The sequence below is a fragment of the Monopterus albus genome, unplaced genomic scaffold (genome assembly GCF_001952655.1).
Source record: "Monopterus albus unplaced genomic scaffold, M_albus_1.0 scaffold70.1, whole genome shotgun sequence".
Taxonomy (NCBI): Eukaryota; Metazoa; Chordata; class Actinopteri; order Synbranchiformes; family Synbranchidae; genus Monopterus; species Monopterus albus.
Window position 1 is genome coordinate 409,590 of NW_018127950.1, and position 24,412 is coordinate 434,001.

General features: G+C 41.6%; 2 protein-coding genes across 5 annotated transcripts in view; both read right to left on the reverse strand.

Moving 5' to 3' along the window:
- lrrc4ba (leucine rich repeat containing 4Ba) overlaps nt 1–12,750 on the reverse strand; it is a 32,312-nt gene extending 19,562 nt beyond the window's left edge. Inside the window, 1 exon segment of the mRNA XM_020605523.1 lies at nt 12,360–12,750. The gene's annotated coding sequence lies outside the window, so the exon portion shown is untranslated.
- Nucleotides 12,751–16,517: 3,767 nt separating this feature from the next.
- med25 (mediator complex subunit 25) overlaps nt 16,518–24,412 on the reverse strand; it is a 21,042-nt gene continuing 13,147 nt past the window's right edge. For 2 of the 4 annotated variants that reach the window (XM_020605501.1, XM_020605503.1), the window contains exons 16-20: nt 22,281–22,394; nt 22,038–22,109; nt 21,114–21,284; nt 20,872–20,992; nt 16,518–20,145 (exon numbers count right to left, since the gene is read on the reverse strand). In XM_020605501.1, the coding sequence (XP_020461157.1) occupies nt 20,042–20,145; nt 20,872–20,992; nt 21,114–21,284; nt 22,038–22,109; nt 22,281–22,394 (582 nt within the window). In that variant the 3' untranslated portion in view covers nt 16,518–20,041. The remainder of the gene's footprint in view (nt 20,146–20,871; nt 20,993–21,113; nt 21,285–22,037; nt 22,110–22,280; nt 22,395–24,412) is intronic. The other 2 variants (XM_020605502.1, XM_020605504.1) reach the window with 2 other exon arrangements.

The window sequence follows — 24,412 nt, forward strand, 5'->3', positions numbered from 1 at the left end:
AATTCAATTCAGTGTTTATTATTGAGGCCACAGTTAAAGGTGGTGTTGTACTGGACTATGTTATATTCAGAGGTGTCTATATTTTTGTCCTCCACAGCTACATACGTGAGAGGGTCAAAATATTATGAACACCTTTGTCAAGAGAGTCCAATTAAATTTTGGAGTGAGTTTTGGTGCAAATCCAGATCCCGCTTTTTGTTTTTTGTTTGTTTGTTTGTTTCTCCTGAAATAAAAGATTAGTTATCCCATGCCTGTCAGTAGTTGGGGATCCAGATGTCCAGATGCAGATGACAAATTTCTACATATTTTCTAAAATGATACATTTAAAGACTTGATGGTGGTTGCTTAAAAATGAGCCAGTGTGTACTCTGTCAACAACTTTAGAAGACTATCCGGGTGTTTAGTTCATGTAAAGGGCACACATCGCACAACCCTAAATCAGAAAAAGTTGGAATGATATGTAAAATCAAAATTAAAACTGATTTGTAAACCATCTGTGCCCTGACTTACACTGAAAACAATACAGCAGCACATTATTTGATGTGATATCTTATCAATTGTATTCTTTATTCAAAATAAACACTCATTTAAATTCTGATGCCTGTAACACATTCCAAAAAACATGGGACAGTAAAGCGTTTACTATGGTGTGATGTTGCTGTTCCTTACACTTACAAGATGTTTAGGGACTGAGGACACTAAGTGATTATATGTGTCAAGTGTCATTTTGTCACATTCTTCCTGCAAACAAGTCTTAACAGTCCTGGGTCATCATTGACACAATCTGCATTTCAAAATGCACCACACTCTCTCCATTGGGGACAGATCGGGACTGCAGGCAGGCCAGTCCAGCACTCACACCTTTGCCTCCACAGCCAGGCCTCGGTAATGAGTAGTATGAGGCTTTGCATTGTCTTGTTGAAATATGTATGGGTGTCCCTGGAAAACATGTCATCTTGAGGGCAGCGTATGTTGCCCTAAGATCTCTATGCACTTTTCATCATTAATGGAGCCATCACAGAAGTGTAAGTGACCTTTGCCAAGGGCACTGACACAACCCCAGACCATGACAGACCCTGGCTTGTTGCTGGTAACAGTCTGGATGGTCCTTGACACTGTTGATATAGGGCTTCCTTTTGGCACAGGACAGTTTTAAGCGGCATTTACAGATGTACCTACGTATTGTAGTGCTTGTCACAGGTGTGGAAAAGTAATCCTGAGCCCATGTGGTTATATCGCTTATAGAAAAGTAACGATTCATGATGCAGTGTCGTCTGAGGGATCGGAGAGCTCGGTCATCCAGCTTAGGCTTGTGCCCTTTGTACACTGAAATCCCTCCATATTCCTTGGATCTTTTAATCATGTTCTGCACCGTAGAGGGTGACATATCCAAATCCCTTCCTATCTGTCTTTGAGGAACATTGCTTTCCAACATTTCCATAATTTTCTCATGCATATGTTGGCAAACTGATGGTCCTCGGCCCATCCTAGGCCTTTCCTGGATGCCACTTTTGTACCAAATGATTGCAGTGATATCTCCCGTTTCAAATCAAATCATCATTTCATTGTTTTACCTCATGACTAGCCCTGAAATGCAACTGTCCCAACCTTTTTTGGAATGTGTTATAGGCATCAGATTTAAAGGAGTGTTTATTTTGAACAAAGAATAAAATTGATGAGGTATCACATCAAATAATATGCTGCTGTATTTGTCCTCTTTATATTATAGCATGTTCCTGCTGCAATAAATAGAACATACTTATAATTAAGTAAACATACTTCTGATGTCTTCTAATGCCTTGTTACCACTTGAGCTAATCTGTTATGTTGTACTCCTCAGCTAAATGTACAGAAGGTCAACTGAGCTGATGATTGTATGATAAACTTAATTAGACAGAAGCTCCTTCTTATTTCTCCCTTGTTTACTTATTAGGCTTCTCAACATGATCTCTTGACACGACATGCAGCCGCCCATGCTGTTACACTCACATTTTAGTGTCTATTGCAGCAACAAACTAGATAGTTTGGTTATTGGGGCAATATCACAATAAGTGCTTATTTTTAGAAGATAGCATAGCAGCCTGATGAGGTTTCTTAAAGTGGAGCATTCAGTGTTCCACATTTTAATCACCGCTCATCCTTGTCAAATAGGATATACTGCAGCCCCCCTCTACACTGCATCTGTTTCCTACCTCGCCCTCCCACTCAAAATGTCCAGAGACGCGTCGCTGCTCTCATTAGGATGCAGGGTGCAGAGAGAAGCCCTGATCTATTCAGAAATGCTTCTGCAGGAGTGGGGATGTCCTCCCCTTCAGAGGGGACTGAGAGCTGCAGATTAAAAGTCACTGTGTTCATCACCCTGCTAAAGCACTCCCATTAACAGACATTACATTACCTATCCCACATGTTCCAATCTTTAACTGGGAGCTTCATACCACTTGTCCTTACATGCTGGGATAAAAGTCTTTTTAATGTTAACATCTTCACATTCACTATATCAGCCCTCAACTTCAAATGAAAGTCATTATTACTGTCCATTCTGTGGCCCTGCCTGGTCAGGATGCTGACTTCCTGAACAACTAATCTGTATTTAAGGATGTTAAGTGTGTTGATACACTCACTTCCTGCCCACTGGGGAGGGGGAAAGCCAACGCCAGCAGCTAATCAAAATGTCTCTCAGCCATTTACAGAGCAGTGTAAACTGCACTTTTTTTGGGTTGCTCTTAAACCTTTTCCATGTGTTCCTGAGCATTTGTTGCTCCCAGCTGTTTTGGAGAGGAGGACTTGGCTCAGCATTTCTGTGTTCCACGCTGCCCTCGCTTTTTGTTTTTTATTAAGAGAAAGCATGTGAGGGTGAATGCAATTTCTTTCAGGAGGTCAAACTGAGGGATGTCAGCTCTGACTCCATGTGATTGCTTGTGTGTATGTTTGCTGACATTTCTGTGATGGGGTCAGTCTACGCTGAACTTGGTGTGTATCTTGTACAATTACAGTAGCGTATGAAAGTGCATGCTACAATATTTTTGTGTACTGTGTGTATGAGCAGAGTTTGGTTACTTTAAAAACCTTACACTTAGAATCGCCTGCTTTGGGGTTGCACTCAAGTTCAAAGGTAAAATACAGCTCACAGTGTGTAATCTGTCTGCCATGATTACATTTACATTATGTAACTGTCATGTCATTTTAAGAGTCATTTTCAGAAAAAAATAGTGAATGTTTCACATGCACCTGTTTGGCTTTCTGGTAACATAACAGGACACACTTGTTAAAACAGAAAAAGCTATTTGGATAAAACTTAAGCCACTCATTGGAATCAGGGGTGTAAAACTGTTCTGATTGTTTACTTAAGCAAAGTAGAAAAACCACAGTGTAAAAATATTCCGTTACAAGTAAAAGTCCTGCATTCAAAATGTTTCATAAGTAAAAGAAGAAAAATATTAGCATCAAAATATACATAAAGTATCAAAAGTAAAAGTACTCATTATGCAAAATGGCAGATTTAAGATTAATTTAGATCATAGTACAGGACTATAAGTATTGATGTATTACTATTATGTATTTAATGTTGACGCTGGTAAAGGTGGAGCTAGTTTTAACTTGTACGGTTAAAATTTGAGGCTCTTTCACAAGTTACCCAGCAGTGTGTAATTTTACACTGAGCAAGTCTTATGATTATACTGTATTTTATTTTATTAACTTCATTCTGTAAGCAACTAAATATCAAATAAATGTAGTGAATACAATACAGTACAATACTTTCCTCTGAAATGTAATGAAGTCACAGTATGAAGTTGCAGAAAGTGAAAACACTGGAGTAAATAACAGATTCCTCAAAACTGTACTTAACAAAATAAATTTTTACTTTTTCTTGGCCGCATGGCAGTTAACTTTCAGTGCTGTCATTTTGGAGAATTTCACCTGCATGTGAACACATCATCAAGTGCAAGTTACACATTTCAACAGAGCCTACACGTACAGCTGCATTAGCATTAAACTATCAGGTGACTTTCACAAACACAAAGTAAAATAAATGGCACCTTCAAGAGGTGGCCAGGGGGCCATGGCCGCCACCCTAAAATTATTATTCCCCCACCCGCGCATTTTTATTCTTTGCAACACAAGTTCTTAAAAACCTGATACATTTAAGACATAACACATTTGAGTTGAATTTTGAAGGGAGCATCTTCAAGAAAAGAAATCATTTTTGTACCATTTTGAGATAAAAACTATTGAAATAAGATGCTACTTTGGTTATTAAATTATATAAATCAAATAAAATCATCAAAGAAACCGAGTATGAAATCTGATGTGTGTTTTGCAATTGCGTCCGAATGTTAGGTGAGACATTTTGGTATCCATAATTTATTATTTTGTCCTATAGAATACAGGCACAAAATTAAAGACACTTGTAGAATTTTTAGCCACATAAAGTCTTGACATTTGAAAACAATTTCACTTCAAAGCTATGATTGAAAACATTGAAGACAGTTGCAAATAATATGAAATATGATGTGCTGGACATAAATGAAACCTTTATCATCAGCTAATAATTACTATTTATGTTTGGTTTATTACTCAAGATGCATCCAAATTGGAATCAATAATTAATGATTCCTTGTCTGATGTCATGTGAATATCACAATATGATTGTGTTCACATCACATCAGCCAAGGAATTAAACAGTATTCAGTTTATTTTATACTATAATATAGTGTCTATACCTTTCTGTTAACGTGTGCAGCCTGAAATTCCTCTATGTTTATAGCCTTTTTATTGTGCCACCCCAAGATTTTCATAAAATTATTTGACTAAAACACATGCTAAATTAAATTCCATCATTTTAGACTGTGGCTACATTTTTGAGACTCTCTTTAGGATCATATAAAGATTTTTGCCTTCCATGAGTATGACACTCTCCATTTTTGTTGACATATTTGGGTAAATCATACACTCTACCATCTGCACTGCTGGGGGGATTTTTATTTTGTACTGTTTAGGTTCTACAAAACCCCAAAGTGAGCACTCTTATTAAGTATAAATCTAACAGTTGGAGGCTGGTGTGCTGCACATCCACATTACAGGACACAGCTTGCTGATTCTCTAATTGGAGCGGTGAGGTCACTTAGCTTCAACAATGCTGTGTAAAAGCAGCACTTTGAAGTTAACAGGTGCAGTTTTTAAAGTTAACATTAAGTCAAGTCTCTCTCACTCCCATCATGCACAATCCACCTGAGCACTTTTATATTGCAAACACGTGTGTTTCAAATCAGAATATGTAATGCCATCACAATATTTCTTTACTGCTCAAGATCAAGGTCAAGGTCATAAGTACAGGACTGTACACATAGAGTTGTGACCTACCTCATGCTACATATTTTAGAAAAAGAAATAAGAATAAAGGCAAGAAATGCTGAGAACAGTAATAATAGCTGAAAAATCAGTTATTAAAGAAAATATTGTACTATTCCATACATATAAATAAAGGGGAAAGCTACACAACCCCTATATATTGTAGACAAATACCATGACAACAATGCAATGCATGTGTTGATTGCATGAATGTAACACACTAAACAGCCATGTATAGTCAGTGGGAAAAAAAGAGAGGAATTAAAAAACACACATGAATAGCATAAAAGTATATAAAATACTGACTGCAATGAATCTGAAGCACGGAATGCAACAATCAGTGTCATATTGCCATGCACTGTAGTATATTGCACTGAATAAACACAACAACATTATAGCTAGACAGAAGGAACAAGGGTGTGTGCAACATCAGCAGTATTCTGCAGAGTAGAGGAACAGATTTACAGGGCTCAGAGTTTAGTGAAAACCTCAGAGGTGAAAAAGGGAAATAAAACCCCCGGACAGTGTGGTGCAACATGTCGACCCTGTGGAGCAGAGATGGATATGCTTCATTTATACGCCCACCTGTCTGTGCATCTCCAGCTTCATGACTGTACACGAGATCTTACAGTTGTATGTATAAATGGCTGCCTTTTTTCAAACAAACAAACAGCTTGTTCATGCATGTGTGATAAGCAACACTCTCTTGGCCCCCCATCCTTTCCGGCCTCGCCCCAGCCTTTTCTGTGAGTGACATGCTTACTAATACACAGACAGATAAACATTCCCACTGACAAACACGATAAGGCTTTGCCCGTGAAACACTGACACAGACTAGCTGATTGACGTCTCCATGGAAACCAGTCACCAGGACTGACACAATGTCTCTCGCAGCCGAGCTCTGTGCCAACTAAATCAGAGAGGTGAGGGAGAGGAAGAGAAAAGAGAAAAGAGAGGAAGAGACCAGGTGATAAAGAGTGGAAACGCACAGTGCAGCAGCAGAATGATTACAGTGTTGAAATAATCCAGCATGTGTGTGGATTGCAGTGTTCTGGTCTAACGGGCCATGTGATCGTCTTCCCTGCCCTCCGATCTGCTCCTCTCACACCTCAATCTCACCCCATCACTCACACCTCTCCTTCACTTTTGCTCCTTTCCACCCCTCTCTTCTTACAACATCTCCAACCCTCCTGTCTTCTCCCCTTCCTTCTCCTACACCTAAGGCATGTTTATTTCCACACCTCACCTCCTCTGCTGATTTCTCCACCCTTCTCCTCTCTGCGGGTTCTTGTCTCTATCCCTCTCACTCTCTCTCTCTCTCCCACGCTGCGTGAAATGGAAGCTCTCACAGAGACCTGAAGTTGCCATAGTAACCTGCCATAGTAACCACTCACCATCTTGCATGCCTCCGTCACACTGGCTGGGGCTCAGGGCGTCCGTGGCCCTGCTCTGCAGATCCCAAAATCAGGGCGTCAGTTCACTAAACCCTGCAGTGAGATGGAAAAGTCCCTGGATTGAATCAGTTTCTTACTCCAAACTTTCAGAGGACCACATTTCTGAGGAGGGCAGTGATTGATGTGTGTTTTCTGAAGTTTGATATGTTCTTAGGCAGAAGATGCACACAGCTGAGAGAAAATTTTGTTCTGAATCCTCCTAATAGGCTTTTATTGTTTCAAACTTTGTCCATTTTAATAAAATATTAGCTCATTAGGACTCATATTGGGCTGCAGATCTGGCAAATAGTAGGCTAACTGTCACTATACCAATAAACAGCCATTCTTTCAATAGTCCACACAGCGAAATCTGAGCATGAACACCTCACTACTACACCCAATCCAAAGCGACCACAAGAGAAAATGCAAGAGGGGCAAAATATATAAATAAACTAGTACAACTGAGTCAACACTCTACATATATCGCAGAGAGCCCAGGGAGCTGAAAAACAACCAGTAAAGGCAACTATGGATTCACGTAATGGCACTGAGAGTAATCATCCTAACCACACAGTCGAATCTGTGATTTATCACGGCAACGGTGCCTATAGCTTCCCTACTGTACCTCTCACCCTTCCGGCTCTTAGTGGCCTCCAGAGACCATCGCTGGCATGTCTCATCGCCATCTTCTGGAGCCACCATCTCACCGTGACATCAGCACCCCCCTCCACCACCCCCTGAAAATATGAGAACCTCCAACCAGATCCAAAAAAAGACATTTGATTACGTGTCATCTTGTGCGACAGTGCACCCACGCTTCTCTCCAGGCGTCTCATCATGATCTCTCAGAGCACCGCGGAAACCAAAAGTGTCTGTGTCAGGTATGAATCACAAGGAGTGAAAAAAGAAAAGGAAAAAACCCAACAATATCAACAACAACAAGGAGAAAAAAAACTGTTAAGCATCACACTTTGGTCATCAGGGTTATAATTTCATGTTTACTGCTCTCATGCACTATCAGTTTCTTGCCATCTACATCATCAATATTTATACTGTCATCATCATCATCAGTATGCCGCTACTGTTGTGCCTCCAGCCAGAGCAGCCAGTCAGTGAGGCAGACAGAGGAAATGCCCCAGCCTGGCTCTGCAATGCTGTATTGAGCTCTTATGCTGTCACTGACCCGAAACAAACTCCCTCAAGACTCCGTGGCTAGATGCAGCCAAGCCGGCAGTGGCTGCGAAGCATGGTGGTCACTGAGGCCTGACCGCTTTCATTACCCAGTCACATTTAGTAATACTTAATCTAACCAGGAGAAGATAACATCGCTTCTCTTTGCCAAACTCAATATAGTGCTGACTGCTCTCTCTGGCCAGCTCATTTCAAACAGCATGAACCTCATCCTCTGCGACGACAAATGGACGAGCGGCCACTTTTGGCCATTTTATTAACATGTGATTGGAGATTTGGATAAGCTCTGCTAGTCAGCTCTCCTAGAGCGCGTTCACAAACTTGTGAGGATGGAGAGGAAAGTAATCGCCTTAGTCCAGTTTTCAGGCATCCCTTTCCACTTAGGATGAGAATATATTCCTCAAGGGAAATCTCACCATTTCTAATTATGTCAGTTCAGTGGATTATAGCATTCATTTTGTGTCATTAACCATTGCAATTCTTCCAGCTATTATTCAATAATTAATGGCCAGGCAGCCCCAATCCCCGAAGGGCCAACACCCAGGCCTGGACGGGAGACTCAATCAAACCAATCATGGCTAATTATATCCACTCCGCCATCATAGGCAGTTTAGCATTTCCGCTGCAGATGGGTTAGTGCTCATGCACTCCCAGCCCCCTTGGTTACCCCGATTCAAATTGTGCCATATCACGTGCTAAAACACAGTCTCACTCTCTGGGTTCAGGCATGATGTAAGCACGTGGTGATCGGCAGCAGCGTGTGATGTCTCGTTGTGCTGCATTATTAAGGGACAGCCTGAGGTTGCTCCCACAAATTTGAAGCCTCTCTTGGCTGATCAGCAACCCTCTCTTCACCTCTCAACCTGTGTACATCAGCAAATCGTGCAGCTATCAATCAGTGACACTCTTGCCCTATGAAGAGATCAGCGACCAGCTTGCTCTGATTAGAGCAGTTGTGGTGTCATGAATAATCTCCCTTCCTTGCTTTCTGCCTGCACACACAAGTAAGTGTATATGTTTAAACGCACACTCACACAGGCACCAAATTTAGGGCAACAGTTACTCTCTTTGCATTCTAATGTAGCAGCAGAGATGTCTCTTAGAATTAATGCAGTCCTTTGTCCTTTTACGTACAGTAAGGAGACGAGGAAAGGCAAACTTCACTCTAACCAGTTTGAAAGCCTCCTGGCTCCATTTGAGAGATGCACAAATTGTTGGCATTGGGCAGTATTGTAGGGAGTGGTCATGGACTCTCTTGCATCCTTTCCCACCTTATGTGTTTGTTTTGGGATGATTTGCTGTGATTTTTCCAGATCTCCTCTAGAAATAATCCATAACAGCTCCACAATTCCAACAGTGCTGGAGCGGTAGGGGGGCTAAGCATTATCTCAAAGTCACACTTTCCCTGTAGACCAGGTGTGCTGGTGTAATTTACCATGTCCCCGTTAACCTGCTTGCTTGTTTTCATCAAGCTCATTGGCCATGCATAAGTGGTGTGCCTGGGAAATTAAAGTGCAGCCTGGCCTGATTCGTCAGATGACCGAAATTTCTCAGCTGGTGCTTAATTTGTGACATAGGAAGGATTCAGCCTGAGGTTTTGAGGGACACATGCAGCTATGGGTCAAAATGAATAGCTGACAGTCAACAGCCTTGCAGAAAAGGTCAGGATATCTTTGTTGTTGTTGTTTTCCCTTCTGCAGTTGCTCAGCAGTGGAAGAATAATAAGTGCATTGGTTTTTGCAGCTTCCATACCAAAGATGATAAAATCTACCAAAAGGTTTCTTTTGTTCAACAACAATGAAGAGCTAGAAGCCACAAATAGAAAAGTCTAAATATGGAGCCTATAGGTGAAAACTCTTTAAAGGGGGAATAAGATGAATAAAACATTCTACTTGCATACCATTAACTAATCGGTGTTAACCTTTCCTTTTGAATCATGACATTGTTCAATTTTAATAACATGCATATTAGGTCAAGAGATGTCCTGACTTTGCACCTTCAGGCCTTAAAGGGATTGTTAACCAGAGTCCTGCTACTTTCAGACCTTTACTAATCCACTGGAGAATGTTCCTGAATTTTTCTTCCTAGGAACGAAGCTTTCAGGAATTCACATCCATAGAACCATAATCACAGATGCAGAATAAAATTACTTTCTTGTTTTCGTTATAGCAACTGTATTTTCATAAACGGCTTCCCATTAGTAACCTGGCCCACTTTAAATTCATTTTGGCTTAGGTAGCACTTTGACTTGGGGAGTGGGAACAAAGTTCAGGATGAACAAATTCCACTGACATTTTGGCCATTTTGCAGCAGTGAGATGTCCTGATATTTTAAAGCGCTGCCCTGAGCCAGAGGGCCTTGCCTTTAAATGTGATATCATGTGACAAGCCTCAAGCCTGGGGACTTGCAGGGACTGGTGCTGTTGCATGTTCATAATCAGCCATGAAGGAAGCATCACTTCCACACTAAAAGGCCACAACATTAGTGGACAAAATACACACTTTTACAGGCAACATAAAAACGTATCACCCTCTTAAAGTTTTACATCTGTAGGCCTATTTTGGATCTAATGGAATGAATATGCTGCAGGCTCATAAATGGTAGGTGTCACGGTCCTTCACTTGACGGTTGAACTAAGATGGTGTATAATTTAAACGTGGTGTAACAAGCAATAAATCTAATGTGGGTGCGCAGAATATAAAATGCAAGCAGCAAAACAGAAGTGCTAAATTGCCCAGTGGGGGATAACAGACAGTGGTGGATGAAGTACTCAGATTGTTTACTCAAGTAAAAGTAGCAATACCCCCATTGTACTCTGTTACAAGCAAAGGTCCTGCTTGTAGAAGTACAACAGTATTAGCATCAAAATATACTTCAGTCAACAAAATTAAAAGTACTCAATTCACATTAATGTGTTTTGGATTATAATTACTGGTGCATTCTTGTGTACATTACACTTAATGTTGCACCTCATAAGTTAATTCACCTCTGGGCAGCTTGTGAACTCCCCACCATTTGGATCAATAAAGATTGCACTGTAATATGGTTTACTAATCTGATTCTGAAAAGTAAGTTAAGTTTTCAAATAAATGCAGTAGAGCAAAAAGTACAATATTTTCCTCCGAAATGTAGTGAAGTTGAAGCAGGAAGTAGCAGAAAATGAAAATACGCATGTCCACATACCTCAAAATTGTACTTTTACTGGACTTCAGTAAATGTACTTTGTTAATTTCCACTTCTGATTTAAAAAATTAAATAAAATTGACACCATCCATCTTCCATTAATAGGTGGAACACAATGCCTTAAAGCCCTCCTCCAGAATGTCCTATCAATTCTTTTGTTCAAAAACAGAGATGGAGGGGGCTCTCAGTGCATCACCTCTGTCCCCCCAAATAAAGCCCATATACACAGCTCAACACCCTCCCTCCCTTGTCTAATCCTGCCCCAGTGCCCCACTTCACCTTCCAGCACCCCATTAATAACTTATTCTCTCTGTCATAAAACTCCAGAGATGATCCAGCTGGTCCAACAGTACAGTGCCAGAAATCTCCTGCCGCCAGTCCCAGCCCGTTCCCATTTCTCTGAAAAACTGCACATTAGCATTTAAATCTTCTCATAACCGTATCACTCTGTTGCAGATAGAGGCAGTAGATCTTCATTCATCCAGTCCTAATCTATCTGCTCCTTGTTCTCAGCCGGAGGAGCCCCAGGCTCTGACTCAGAGTTTAACCCGCCGCGCATAAGCCGCAAGGTGCCTGCGCATTTTTCCTCCAAATCTGGGGTCATCAGCAGGGGCCAACGAGGGTAACTGAACCACAACACACAAACACCATAAAGTGGTCCGATTAGGAAGGTTTAATTGAGTATAGTTGAGTGAAAGCTGCGCGTTAACCGGATCAAATATTAAGTCCTGCTACTGTGGATGCTTCCGTAATCGTCAAGGTTCGATTAACTTGTAGTGAGAAAAGCAAAATGTAAACACATAGACAAAACAAAAATTGAGAGTGTAAAAAAAAAGTTGGAATTGTCCATTTTGATCAAATCAGACACTGGAAATGTATTCACCCGCATTTTCTCTCGAGCGCCTTTCTTGTCATACATGTAATTCCTGGACAACAGCCACCTTACAGAGCCACGCAGTCACCGAGCAGGCCTGTGCCGGATTACCCAGGAGGGCACTTCATCATATCAGGTCATGAATGCGGATTTCAATTTCAGCGCAGGAGTAGTTTGTCGCGCGTGGAGCAAACTGTATAGATGCGCGCACTCAGACGCGAGCGCGCGCGCACACACACACACACACACACACACACACACACACGCGACAAACCTAATCAGAGCACATGAATCTGCATCTTGAATGTGTGAATGTCATCGAGACTTACCTTTTGTTTTACGGTGCCGTGGTCACGTCCTGAAACACATCGTGCTCCACACTGGCTGGTCGGTACTCCGAGAGCTCTTACCTTCCCTCTAATAACAGCATATTCCACTGCAGAGCCGCCGCCGCCGACGCTGTCTTCTTCTCCTCTTCCTCCACCTCCTCTCTCTGTATCTCTCTCTCTCTTTCTCTCGCCCACCCCCTTCTCTCTCTCTCTCTCTCTTTTCGATTGATTCACCCGTTCCAAGTGCTGCGCTGCCGCCACTGGCAGTGAGAATTGTCTCAGAAATCTTCAGGTGCATGGAAACACTGGCCGTCGGTGAGAGGATGGTGGGCTAGTGCTGCTGTTGTTGGGACACTGAATATGAAACTTTATATATTTATTTATTCAGCACTTACTTCTTATGCAAAAACAATGCGATCGATACTGTTGCAATCTGCAGACATCCCGCACGTTGCACACAAGACCCAGACAGTTCGTAGCAAAGGGTTAACCCAAAATGACATAATAAACAAAAGCCCCAAATGCAATAAAAATAGTCTCCCTAATTAGAATTATGAGCACTAGCTCGTCACTTTCTTTAATTATTGTGTATTTCATCCTCAGACGTGCCCATACGGTCATGTTAAAGGTATAATATGATGATGGTGGTGTTTACAGCTTGTTACAGGGCACATTTGCTGCTTGGCCGGTTGCCTTGGCAACGCTCAAGCACACACAGTGCTGAGCCCCACCTGTACAGCACTGCCTCACTGGATTTGAGCCCTGCCTACCACTGCAGCCCCCACCACATATCCCATATGGACAGAGATATTGATTGACATGCTGAGACTGAGGGGAGAGGGAGAGACCGAGCCTGCTTATTTAGCCAAAAGTAAATTTCTTCCTAAACAGAATGTGAGAAATTATAAGACTGATCCAAAGTGAGATCATTTTACCGGACGAGGTGTATTGACTACTTTCTATTTTGAGACTCTGAGGATTGCTCTTTCTCATATCCTTGTACCTCGGTGCCAGCTCTCCATCACTGTGGCACGTGTTCTCACACACACACTCGTCACACACGTGCTTTCCTTCCAGCTGTGTTCTACCTCTCTCACACACACAGAAGCGTGATTTAGATGGGGAACAAGGTAATGACTGACCCCTAAATGTTTAGTGTGGATGCAGCAACAGGGTGTCCAACCTGTTTCTCTCTTATTAAACATTGCACACTCCGACAATCCACGTGGCTTTGGTCGCCCTTTTCCACTTCATGCACAATATGTCTTCCCCCCACCCCTCTCCACACACACACATACACACACACAGCCCCACACTCCGCAGTGAGGGTCTGGCAGCATCCACAGCCCGTCCCAGTCCTCTGTAATTCCAACAACAACGGCTCTCGCTCGCTGCTTTTGCATTGCGTCGCTTCTTCCTCTTGCTCATCTCCCCTCCTCTGCTGCCTTCCTGCCTCCCTCCCTCTATTAAATTTCCAGTCACACAACAGTGCAGTGGATATCCCTCCCTCTCTCTAACTCTCACACACTCTTCACCGCCACTTCCCTCCCTCCCTCTCTCACATGCACACCTCAGTAGTAGTCTGTGGATGTGCTGTTGTCCTAGATCTCTCTCTCCCTGTCGCTGGCTCTTGATATTGACTGTTCTTTCCCTCCTTTATTTTGAACCTCTCAATCTCACTCACTTTTGATACAAGGCTGCTCTCTGTTCATCTCCAGTTGTCTAATCCCCTCCCTCCTTTCCCTCATTATTTAGCCCCCTCTCATTTCCTCCTCTTCCTCCCCAACCCACTGTTTGTATCTCTGTACTGCAGTGCCTGCTCTGGCTATATGGTGTGGAGTTTAACCTCCCCTCCTTTCTCCTTCACTGTGGTGGGTGTGCAGGGTTCACTCCACCAGGCCAGCCTTTAACTGACTGATTGAGTGGACACCACAGACCCATAAATGAATAAAGATGGGAGCCACTGTGAGGATTAATGTACTTATTCATATGAAGACAGAAAGCTTTTCGTCCAGTGTTTCTGCCTCTGAGCTGTGGATGAGGATGAGGATGATCTTTCCTCCTGTGCTCTGCCTTGTGTTGCTGTGTTATGCTGTGCTGGCATATTGGCTAAGAGAGGCACAAGCTTTCTCTTTGCCCTGGGTTATGTTCAGGTCTTAGGGCCTCAGCAGCAACTGCTGTGCTGGGGTGAAACCTCTGCCATCGCTGTGTTCTGCTGGAACAGCATGGTGAGAGGAAGTGCAGGCAGCTACACTGGTGGTGTTGAGAACATGCCAGTCGCCTTTCTCCTCCTGCCATATCTCCCCATTTTTTCCTCACATGCTATGTCACATCTGAACTCTCCACAGCCTCCAAGGCCCTAACTGAGCCCTGATCCATACTGGATGGCGAAACAGCCTGCCACCGGCTACAGAGATTCCAACCTGTGATACCAAATTGAACATTCAGGCTGTCGTGCCTAGCAAAAACAAAGATTAGATTCTCTGAAACACTGTTTTTTCACTCAAGAAGCTCTTTGAAAATGGAGCTAGCCAAGCTTGTATCGCCACCACTAAAGCCAACACTACTCTCTTATAAAAAACAGTCCTATCTGGCAACCACATCCATTAGGGCTGATAGTGTCACTGATCTTCCCACTCCCAGGCCAAGTGGACCTCAACCGCCAGGACCCCAAAAATAAATCCAATTTTAGGTGTTATATGCTCCTCCAACCGACACCCTCCTCCTCCTTGTCTCTCCATGTACGGGCTAAATTCATATACCTCCATAACCGTCACATCACATTCACTCTGTGCAGTGTGGAATAATAATAAGACTCTTTCCTGCTCCTCCATGGCTCGCTCCTGTCAACACCTCCTGCAGCAGGGTGTAAAACAAATTCTGCCCCTGGGCCTGTAAACCCCATTATGCTGAGCAGCACTTCTGATACAAGGCTGTGTAATCTTCATCTTTAGCCCATAGCCTCCTTGAACAGGCCCTTAAACTGGTCCACTACCTTCCCTCATGGTGCCAACAAGAACAAACAACGACCAAAATGCCACACAGCCAACATGTGGCAGGGGCATTTTAATATTAGAGCACAGTAGCTCAGACTCAAACCAGTCTGCAATAAACAGCAGTCAAACAGCTCAGGCTTTGGTCATATGTGTTCAGGGATGTAACAGGTGAGGTTAAGTGCTCTTAATGTGTTTAGGTGCAATTTTTATTACAAATGTTATACATTTATATGAGGTATGTTAAAGGATATATCCATACACAGATGCTTTATATTGAGATGTTTAGTTAGTAATCAACCTGCATTTGTTACATTTTTATCTTTATTTTGCGTGTTAAAGTATGCATTACCTAGTTAATAAGCTATACATATGTGACAGCCAATGGATGTCAAACTAACTTTCAAGCACTTTTGTCCGTTTTAAATTTGAAACCTGTGCACTAAATTTCTGTGCATTTTTTTTTCCAGGGGTTTGTTTATTTATTTAGCCATTGCCAGTGCTATCGCACAATGATTTAGCATTTTTCATTTATTGTTAAGTCAAGCCATTATGGTTCCATGGCTGGATATTTAAGTTTACTTGTACTACGCTATGTACTAACTAGACTTACTGCTTTGTGGTTGTGTGCTTCTGCCAACCAGTCAAACTCACAGGTATGGGAGAGAGGTGAGACCGGTGACCTTGACCTTTGAGCACTAAAATCCAGAAAGTTAATCTTTGAGTTCAAGTGAATATTTGTGAAAAATTTGAAGAAATTCCCTCAAGGTGTTCCTGACATCACATTCAGAAGAATCGGACAGACGGACTGACAACCTAAAAAATATAATGCCTCCAGCTGCGGCTATCGCTGGCACAGAGGCATAAAAATATAGTTGCAATTACTGTATATATGGAACACTGGGCATCACTTCATAGAATTTCTTTCACAAAAACCTACCTGGATCTTGTTGCATTCAGCTGTGGGGTGTAGGCATATACTGTATGTGGAGAGAACATTACCTATAGAAATAAAGATTTACAGCAGCAGAATGAGTTTCGGTCTACAGAGAATAAACTATTAGGTACTGTAGGTAAAATTGGTCGACAGAGACATTAGTCATACATTTACCAAAAACTGTTTGACCTTGCAATGTAGATGCACACATAATAAGCTTGGTTCCAACCTTGTTTTATTGCGGGAAGTCAGTGAAATGCATTGTACTTCTGTGAGTCTCGAAACATTTGTGCCTGACTGCTGCATAGTGAGCTGTGAAATATCTGATGTTCTCTGAGCAACAATAGCAATAACAAAGAACTAAATGTGGAATTGTCCTCGGGTTATCTGAGTACCCATTTTAGTTTGTGTTGGTCCAATATTTAGAAACATGCACTTTTCCTGCAGTCACACAAGGCCCTCAGACGAAAAGCCGAATTTGCAGCTCAACGTCATTTGAACCCATGAACCCTTTTCTCATAATTCGTTTTTTTGCTTTTCCAGAAATTTGAAGTTAAAATCTCATATTTATAAGAACACTTATAATCTTAATAAAGCCCAGCACTCATATGTTGTATCAATACAAAATCACTCATTAATCTTTGAGCTAATCTGGTCCCAGCTACACCTTCATGGTGTTTGTTATGGGCAAAAGAAAAGTAGCTCAAAATGTCACCTGGGTTCAGATCAGCACAGTCCTCCACAGATATCTGCTTCAAGGCTTTCTTGTGAGGGGTGGAACTTCCTGAATAGAACCGTGAAGTCTTCAGGCAGCACCCTCCACGTGATCACACCCACAAATTCCAAGAAGGCCAGCTACTTTGAGTTTTAAGCCTATACACAAACAAGCATCAGAGCCATCCTCCCAATAACATTATAGGCACTAACAGTGGAAAACTTGACTGCAACAATGCTCAGTCAAGGGTTTATTCCTACACCGGCCTGGTGCCAGCACCTCCATCTCTGTGGTCAGGAGGTATTCTGTGGGAAAACGACTTGTCCCCTCGGTGATGGGGGGACCAATAGGTGCCCAAAGTGAGGAAGTTCATACTGCTTACATATGATTAGGTCTTTTGGACTTGAGACTGTGAAAACACTGCAAAGTAGCACGGGAACACCTTGGCATCAACCAGAAGTCACCATCTAACATGGCTGAGGAGAGAGAAAATGGGTCAGCTCGATTAGCCTGCTGTTAGCACCGAAATCCTGACAGGCAATAGAAATGGATCCTCAAAATTTGAATAGCGTTATCACATAATTTGCATTTTTACAACACTATTAAGACACAACTACAAATCTGAAGGAGACAGTATGGAGGTAGAAACACTGCCTAAACAATGAGCTGTTGAGTTGCCAAAAACAGCCACCGTTGGTGAAGATAGTAATATCTCATCCTGTTGTAATTTCTCCAGATAGTCCTACGAGTGCCCAAAGTTGATCAGAAATAGCAGCTAGAAAGACTTTTTTTTAAATTTAGAGGCTGATTCTAAAACCACACATTAACTTCTCTGTTATCTATTCCCATTCTGACTAATGTATTTCAGTTTTTGTTCTCTTTATTTGGACAATACTGCAAAATGAACAAGACTCTTAACTTATTAATGCCCCACCTTATTCCCCGTGATTCCACATATTATGAAATACACGGTAGTCAGCTACAGTACATGTTGCCTGAGCCAGGGCTATGTGTGATGGCTGAGGGGGGAAGGGTCGATGATGCCACATGTTACTTCAGTGGCCCTGAAGGTGGTAAAGACTCCAGAGGTTAAATGCCTGGAAATATGCGCCAGTCAGAATGGAAGCTTCTCCACTGAGAGGTTCAACGTCTTCAAAAACTGCTAGCAAGACTCATTTCCTTCTGCAGCACTGTTAAATATAGCTAAAGTACAGTAACCTGACTGAATTCAGTGATTAACAAATATATGTCAAAGCACACATCCAATGAATGTTTTACTGAACTCTATATACTAAGACATAAAGCTTTCTGGTGTTTTAGAAAATCTCATTTTCTTCTTCTATATGCTAATGCTGTGTCAAGGTTCATACAAACCAAACTGGATTATGGTCCTTTAATAGAACCAGCAGTTACATTCATGAAGTATCTTTAAGTTACTGTGCATAAATAAAATGTGGGCGTACTGTCCACACACACAGTATCATCGTTATGACATCATGCATCAAAGTGGAGAAAAATAATGGAACTAAAATACTCCTTCCAGAGAGCAATATACAGTAAATAACTACAAGCTGATGAGGCGAATGTGGAAAAAACAAAATACTGCACATCTTAAAGTACGATTCATTTTAAGAATTGATTTTCTTTTAAATGATTATGGTGGATGTTTGCCAAATAACCATCATGACTGGGGGCCGGTTTAGTCACCATTTGTTTTACAGTTCATCATATGGATCTGTCAAACATTTCTGCTGTTAATAAAAATAAAAAAAAGATACTGAAAAACTCAGAGCTCAGACAGGCGCTAATAACTTGATACTGAGACAGAGGCAGATAGATGGAGATGGAGAGAGAGAATACCAGAGGAAGATAAAGTGAAGCTAAGCCGGGCTCCGAGGGCTGGCCAGTGATTAAGGGATGGGAGGGATGAACACCAGCCACTGAGGGACTAGTGTCTATCTGTGTGAGCCCATGTGAAAAGCGGGGCTGAGGAAAAACTCAGAAACAAGAACCCACTGTCATGGTATCTTAGCAACCGTCTCTGTCTCCCAGGTGACAGGGACTGACATCACTTCCTATTAGTGTGTATGTCTACACACAGCATCCAAGTGTTAAAAAAAAAAATGCATAAAGTGACATGTGAATGTGTAACAAAACGTATGAGGCTGAGCAAAGTTAACGTGCGCAGCTGGGTTGTGCTCTACGGCTTCAGCACCCATGTCACTATTAGGTAAATGACGAGTGCACAGAATTTAACTTGCATGCATCGTCGTGTGCATGTGGGGGCATGTTTCGAAAGCAGGCTCTAGGCATATATGCAAGTTCTGTACCATGTGCACATGCAGTCAGCCTCATTGTACGTTATGCCAAGGAAAGCACAGCCAACTAATGCCATCTGGTAGGACTACTTGGCACAAGGGGACCCTCTATGGTTCCATGACATATTGGTGTAGTTAAAATTAACATTGTGACACTATTTGGCAGAAAAAGACACTGAACTATCTATTTCAGTCTCTTTATCTCTCACCACAGAGGTCCAGGCTGAATTCACACTGGGGGGGGAGCAGAGACTTTGGTTGGCCCTCACAAGCACAACATCATGAGCATGCATCAAGAGCAGAACCTGCTCACAATGATAAACAGCTTCATACATTGAAAAAAGCAACACTTCATTTAAAAGAAAAAAAAAATACTATTTCAGATTTCGATAATAAAATGTAAAAATCTGTGGAGGAGTAGTATTCTCACATACAACATAAGTGACCGTTTCCACTTGCTCCATCCAGTATGTAGCATGGAGGATTAGCATGCTGTCAGTTTGACCATTTACATGAAAAACTAATGCTTGCATTGTCAGTTCCTAATTAACTTCAGCTGCTGAGTCCCATTAAAAAGAAAAGAAACTTGTCATGAGTCGTTCTTAATTATGTTGAACATTTGTAGCAATAAAGTAGCGGAGTGGATCTATGTGCCTGCACTGTCAATTGGCTGCTGAGATTCAGCTAAAAACCATGATTTCTGACTTCACAATGCTCAGTCAGATAAGGTCCATGAGGATTTCATCCTCCATGGCGCTGGAGACCTGGGGTATCCCAGGCTGGGGTACAGCTCCTCTCTGAGCTCCAGACATCAGCATCTGACCTGCACATAGGTTTGGAGGGGAGGGTTTGGAGAGGAAGTAGAAAGAGAGATTTAGAAGAGGGATCCTCTTTATATTTTGAACAATAATAAACATACACATAGATAATGTGGACTGGACATAGTTGTTAGTTTCTGGGAAAAAAGTTTGACTTCATTCACGTTTCTAAAATAAGCGCACATAAGCTTCATGCATTTCAGGCAAATTATGCCACTGTTGTAGAGAGCAAGGTTTAAAAAATGTGGAATATGTATATTGCGTGTGCACAACTTTTTATGACAAATTTAAATTTGGGCAGGTTGCACACTCGTATGGAATATCTATCTCGGGTATGAGGTAGTGTTAGATCAGCAGTGCAGTAAATGGGGTAAAAAGAACTTAAACTTTCAATTGCCCTTTTTGTCCATCTACCACTGATTGTCTTGAGCCAAAAAGGGTCAGCTGGTCGGTTTGTTGCAAAGTGTCTTTTTGAAGTTTTTTTTTTTAATTTCTTTTAAATATCATTTCCAGAACTATATACTAACATTTCCAGAACTATATACTAACATTCTGTCTACTTGAATCAAATGTTTCTGAACTCTTTCTACCTATAAAGGGCATGTCCGTACTGTTTTGAGATAGATGTGTAAAAAAAAATGCAGACATATCTTTTAAAAAATTTCATACTCGTTTTAAAAAGCTGCACAAACAACCCTCTTTTCCAAATAAATGAGTAAATGCTTGCTGACCGGTCAAGGGCTGCCTCCACTGGCCCTGCATTTGAGCCCCCCCTCCTGGTGTTGGGTGAACCAACTGCTGCCCTAAACCCTGGTGAGACATCATGCCCGGCATGTGAGACACACCACCTTGCTGCAAGAACCCAAAGAGAGAAGAGCCACGTTAACTTCTACAAAAACCCAAACATCTAGATCAGCAGTTACAGTCACTTGATAACCTATGACACACTTCAGGTCATTTGTTGCTCTCTTACAGGCTGCTGTTGGCTGAGGAGGAGACTGCGAAGCTGTGGATTTGCTCCAGGGTTCGGGAGGCGGAGTATGGGACCCTGAGGTGGGGCTTGTCCACTCTGTGTGACCTGGTTGGGTGGAGCGACGCTGACTGGTGGTTGCTGGTTGTTCGGCCCAGCTGCTCTCATTGTCATCTGAAGGAATGCCACATAATTTAAGCGGCCTAAAGGGACAGTCACATTACATTTCTACCTAATGAACATTCCCTCAGTTTCCCACACACATTTACCACCTTAACACTGATATTAGCAAAACTACTGTCTACAATGTTTCAGATGCCTGTGAGGACAAATAGGCTGTGAATCATCACGTTTTGATCAGGTCTTTCCTTTTTTGTAGCCTATTTGTGCCCAGCATCTCAATGCAAACAGTTCCTATTGATTACACTGTACAAACCAATACATGCATGTTACTAAAACATGTTTCCTTTCTGTGTCAATGCCATGCTTCAAGAAGAACATTCAACAGGGAGTGATAAAGTTCATGCTGACAGAAACTAGTTTATCCTCCAGCCTGATGCTGAGCAGTGGGATTGGAGTGACAGTGTTCATATAACATGGGATTCTTAACAATGTGACAAGGATGTCCACAAGCTGATTTTAATCTCATTTAAAATAAACTGAAACAGCTTACTCCTTATTTATGGTCATTTTGGACACTATATACATGGTCAAAATAAAAAAGGGCAGAGATGTTGAAAAATGCACACTGTACTGATAAATCTGTTGTGTGCGAATCTACATACTTGTTACTTGAATAGTGGTAGCAAATAAATAAATAAAAACATTAGCTTAACGATGACAGAATATTTTCAAGGTCTTAAAAATTCAGCTAAGTAGTCCTGAACACATGTTTCCTCTACGTTAAGAGGCTTCTGCATGTCTCACCATGTTGTTCTGCCTCTGCTGTTCCTCCATCACAGAGACCTGACTAACAGGGGGCATGCCCACCACCACAGACTGGACAACAGGACAGAACAGAGAGGAGAAAGCAGGTGGGGAAAAAAGAGGAGGACAGTGAAGGAAAGGGTTACCAGTAAGGCATGCAGAAATCAGCCAGCACAGGCGGAGTGACAGGGCAACAGATGTGATAACACAGGCAGACATGCCTGCCCAGAGTGGGTGATTTACCTGTGGCTGGACATTACCATGGGAGACAGGTATGGGGCCAGGTGGCCTGTTGAGGAAGTTTTGATTGGGGGGGACTTGACCAGGCTGCATTGGACCCCCAGCACCTCCCATCTGCTGCACAAAAAAGGTATAATTGTCAAAGTTCTAAATAATGGCAATATTTTATCACCTCACCACCTTCTTAAGTCTTACTCCTTGCCTCTGTGTTCATTACTACCTTTAAGAATGCCTAGCACAAATACCCTTTTTATTTTCATAACAATGACTGAGGCTAACTGCTTTGTTCTTCAGCAACACAACAATAACCAAAGAGAAGTGTCAAAATGAGTTGTTAGTGTACCCCACATCCTTATAGATTCAGACAAATGCACAGAATCGCAGACACAAAATGCACCATTAAGTAATAAAATAAATGAAACAGTTAAACAGGAGGAGGGCTTATCACACGTCAGCAGCTGGAGCTGCAGCAGCAGCTGTGACTCAGCTCACGAAAGCAATTAAGGTACTTTAAAAACTTTTATCATATTGCGTCAAAACACACTGCTGCATGTCAGATCTCATCTAAAACACACTGGCATGATACATATATTTTTATATTTAGTCTAACTTACACTTTCTGGGGATATATGTCATGCCCTTTGCAAATCAACATCCATAAATGCACTTAGAAATCATTCAAAAAGCTGCTTTCAACTCCAGAACTTCATCATATTTTCAGTATTAGAGGCAATTTTCTGTGTAAACTACAAACAAGAACTGCTAACAGCCAATTTGGCATACTTTCAATGCTACCAATCTGTCAAAATGTAGACATATATATACACACATATAAATAAAACTGGCCTCAGGTTTCAGCCCACCACTAACTTATCAGCTCCATGGAAATGGTAGTTCTAATACTAAGAGCAAGATTATAGTGCAAATTCAAGTAATGTCATCAACTGTGCAAAGTCCTTCTTTGTGTTACTGTTCCTCTGCTGCAAAATTTTAGAACGGGCACTCACTGACACTAAATGACTAAAATCACATTCAATTTCTTATTTTGACAATTTATTTAGAAGTAGTTACTATACTATACTCTGATATACAGTATGCCACGGTGGCGGCGTTAGCTTTTCATCAAGTTCTATTTCTAGTGTGATTTTCAGGGTTTTTGGATTTCTTCTTTTCCCAGTTTTTATGACTAGTGTCTACTGGGAAATTTATTAGAACCATTATAAGAAAGACATCCATGAGTCACACCTGAGCAGAGTATTGCCCTCAGAAATATAATGAGTTTGACGTGGCATGGTAGGGTTTACAGTGATCTGAGTCAACTCAAAAAACAAAAATAAAACTAATGGTTCAAACAAAAAATAATAAGAACCTAATAATAATGATGATGACAGCATTTTCAGAATAGGTGTGGTGCAAATCAGAATGTTTTGTGCTCTATCCAATCTGTCATCCACATGCTTCCATGAAACACTGTCAAAGAAAGCACAAGAAGCATGAAAGACTAACGTGGGAAGACATCTAATGCATCTTGCTCAGACTGCTGAAGCCTTATATTAACTTGAGCTGAACTTTAGAATGTTTTTGAAATGAACAATGTGAATTTGTCCCGTATCAGTTACATTCAAATTGTCTTAAGAATGGTTCTCTGTGGTCACTATTGCCTGCTGGAAGAACCCTTTCAATGGATAAAAGGGCATGTCTGTATAGTTTTAAGATAGGTTTGAAAAAAATGTGGACATATCCTTTAAAAATTCATATGCATTTTAAAAAGCTGAACAAACAACCCTCCTATCCAAATAAATGAAGAACTCTTCAAAGTCTGATATTTGGCTTTACCTCCCAGCAGAGTCTGGAAACACACCTGTAAGGCTCTGATTACTCAGCAGCGTAACTCTTAAAACTCTGAAGATTCACTCACTCTGTTTCACATTTTATTTGCACAGTTCTGTACTTAAAAATGAATCGGACAAGACAGAAAATGGCAATGTGAAACGACTGATAACTGCTTAAAAAGGCAGAATTCAAAACTGGCAGTCGTGCTCCTGAGTAAGCTGTGCTCTGCAGGTGCTTTGGTGTTTCAACAGTGAGGGAGAGACAAGGAGGAATGAAGGGTGTTTCACCCCTCCCCTAAGTAC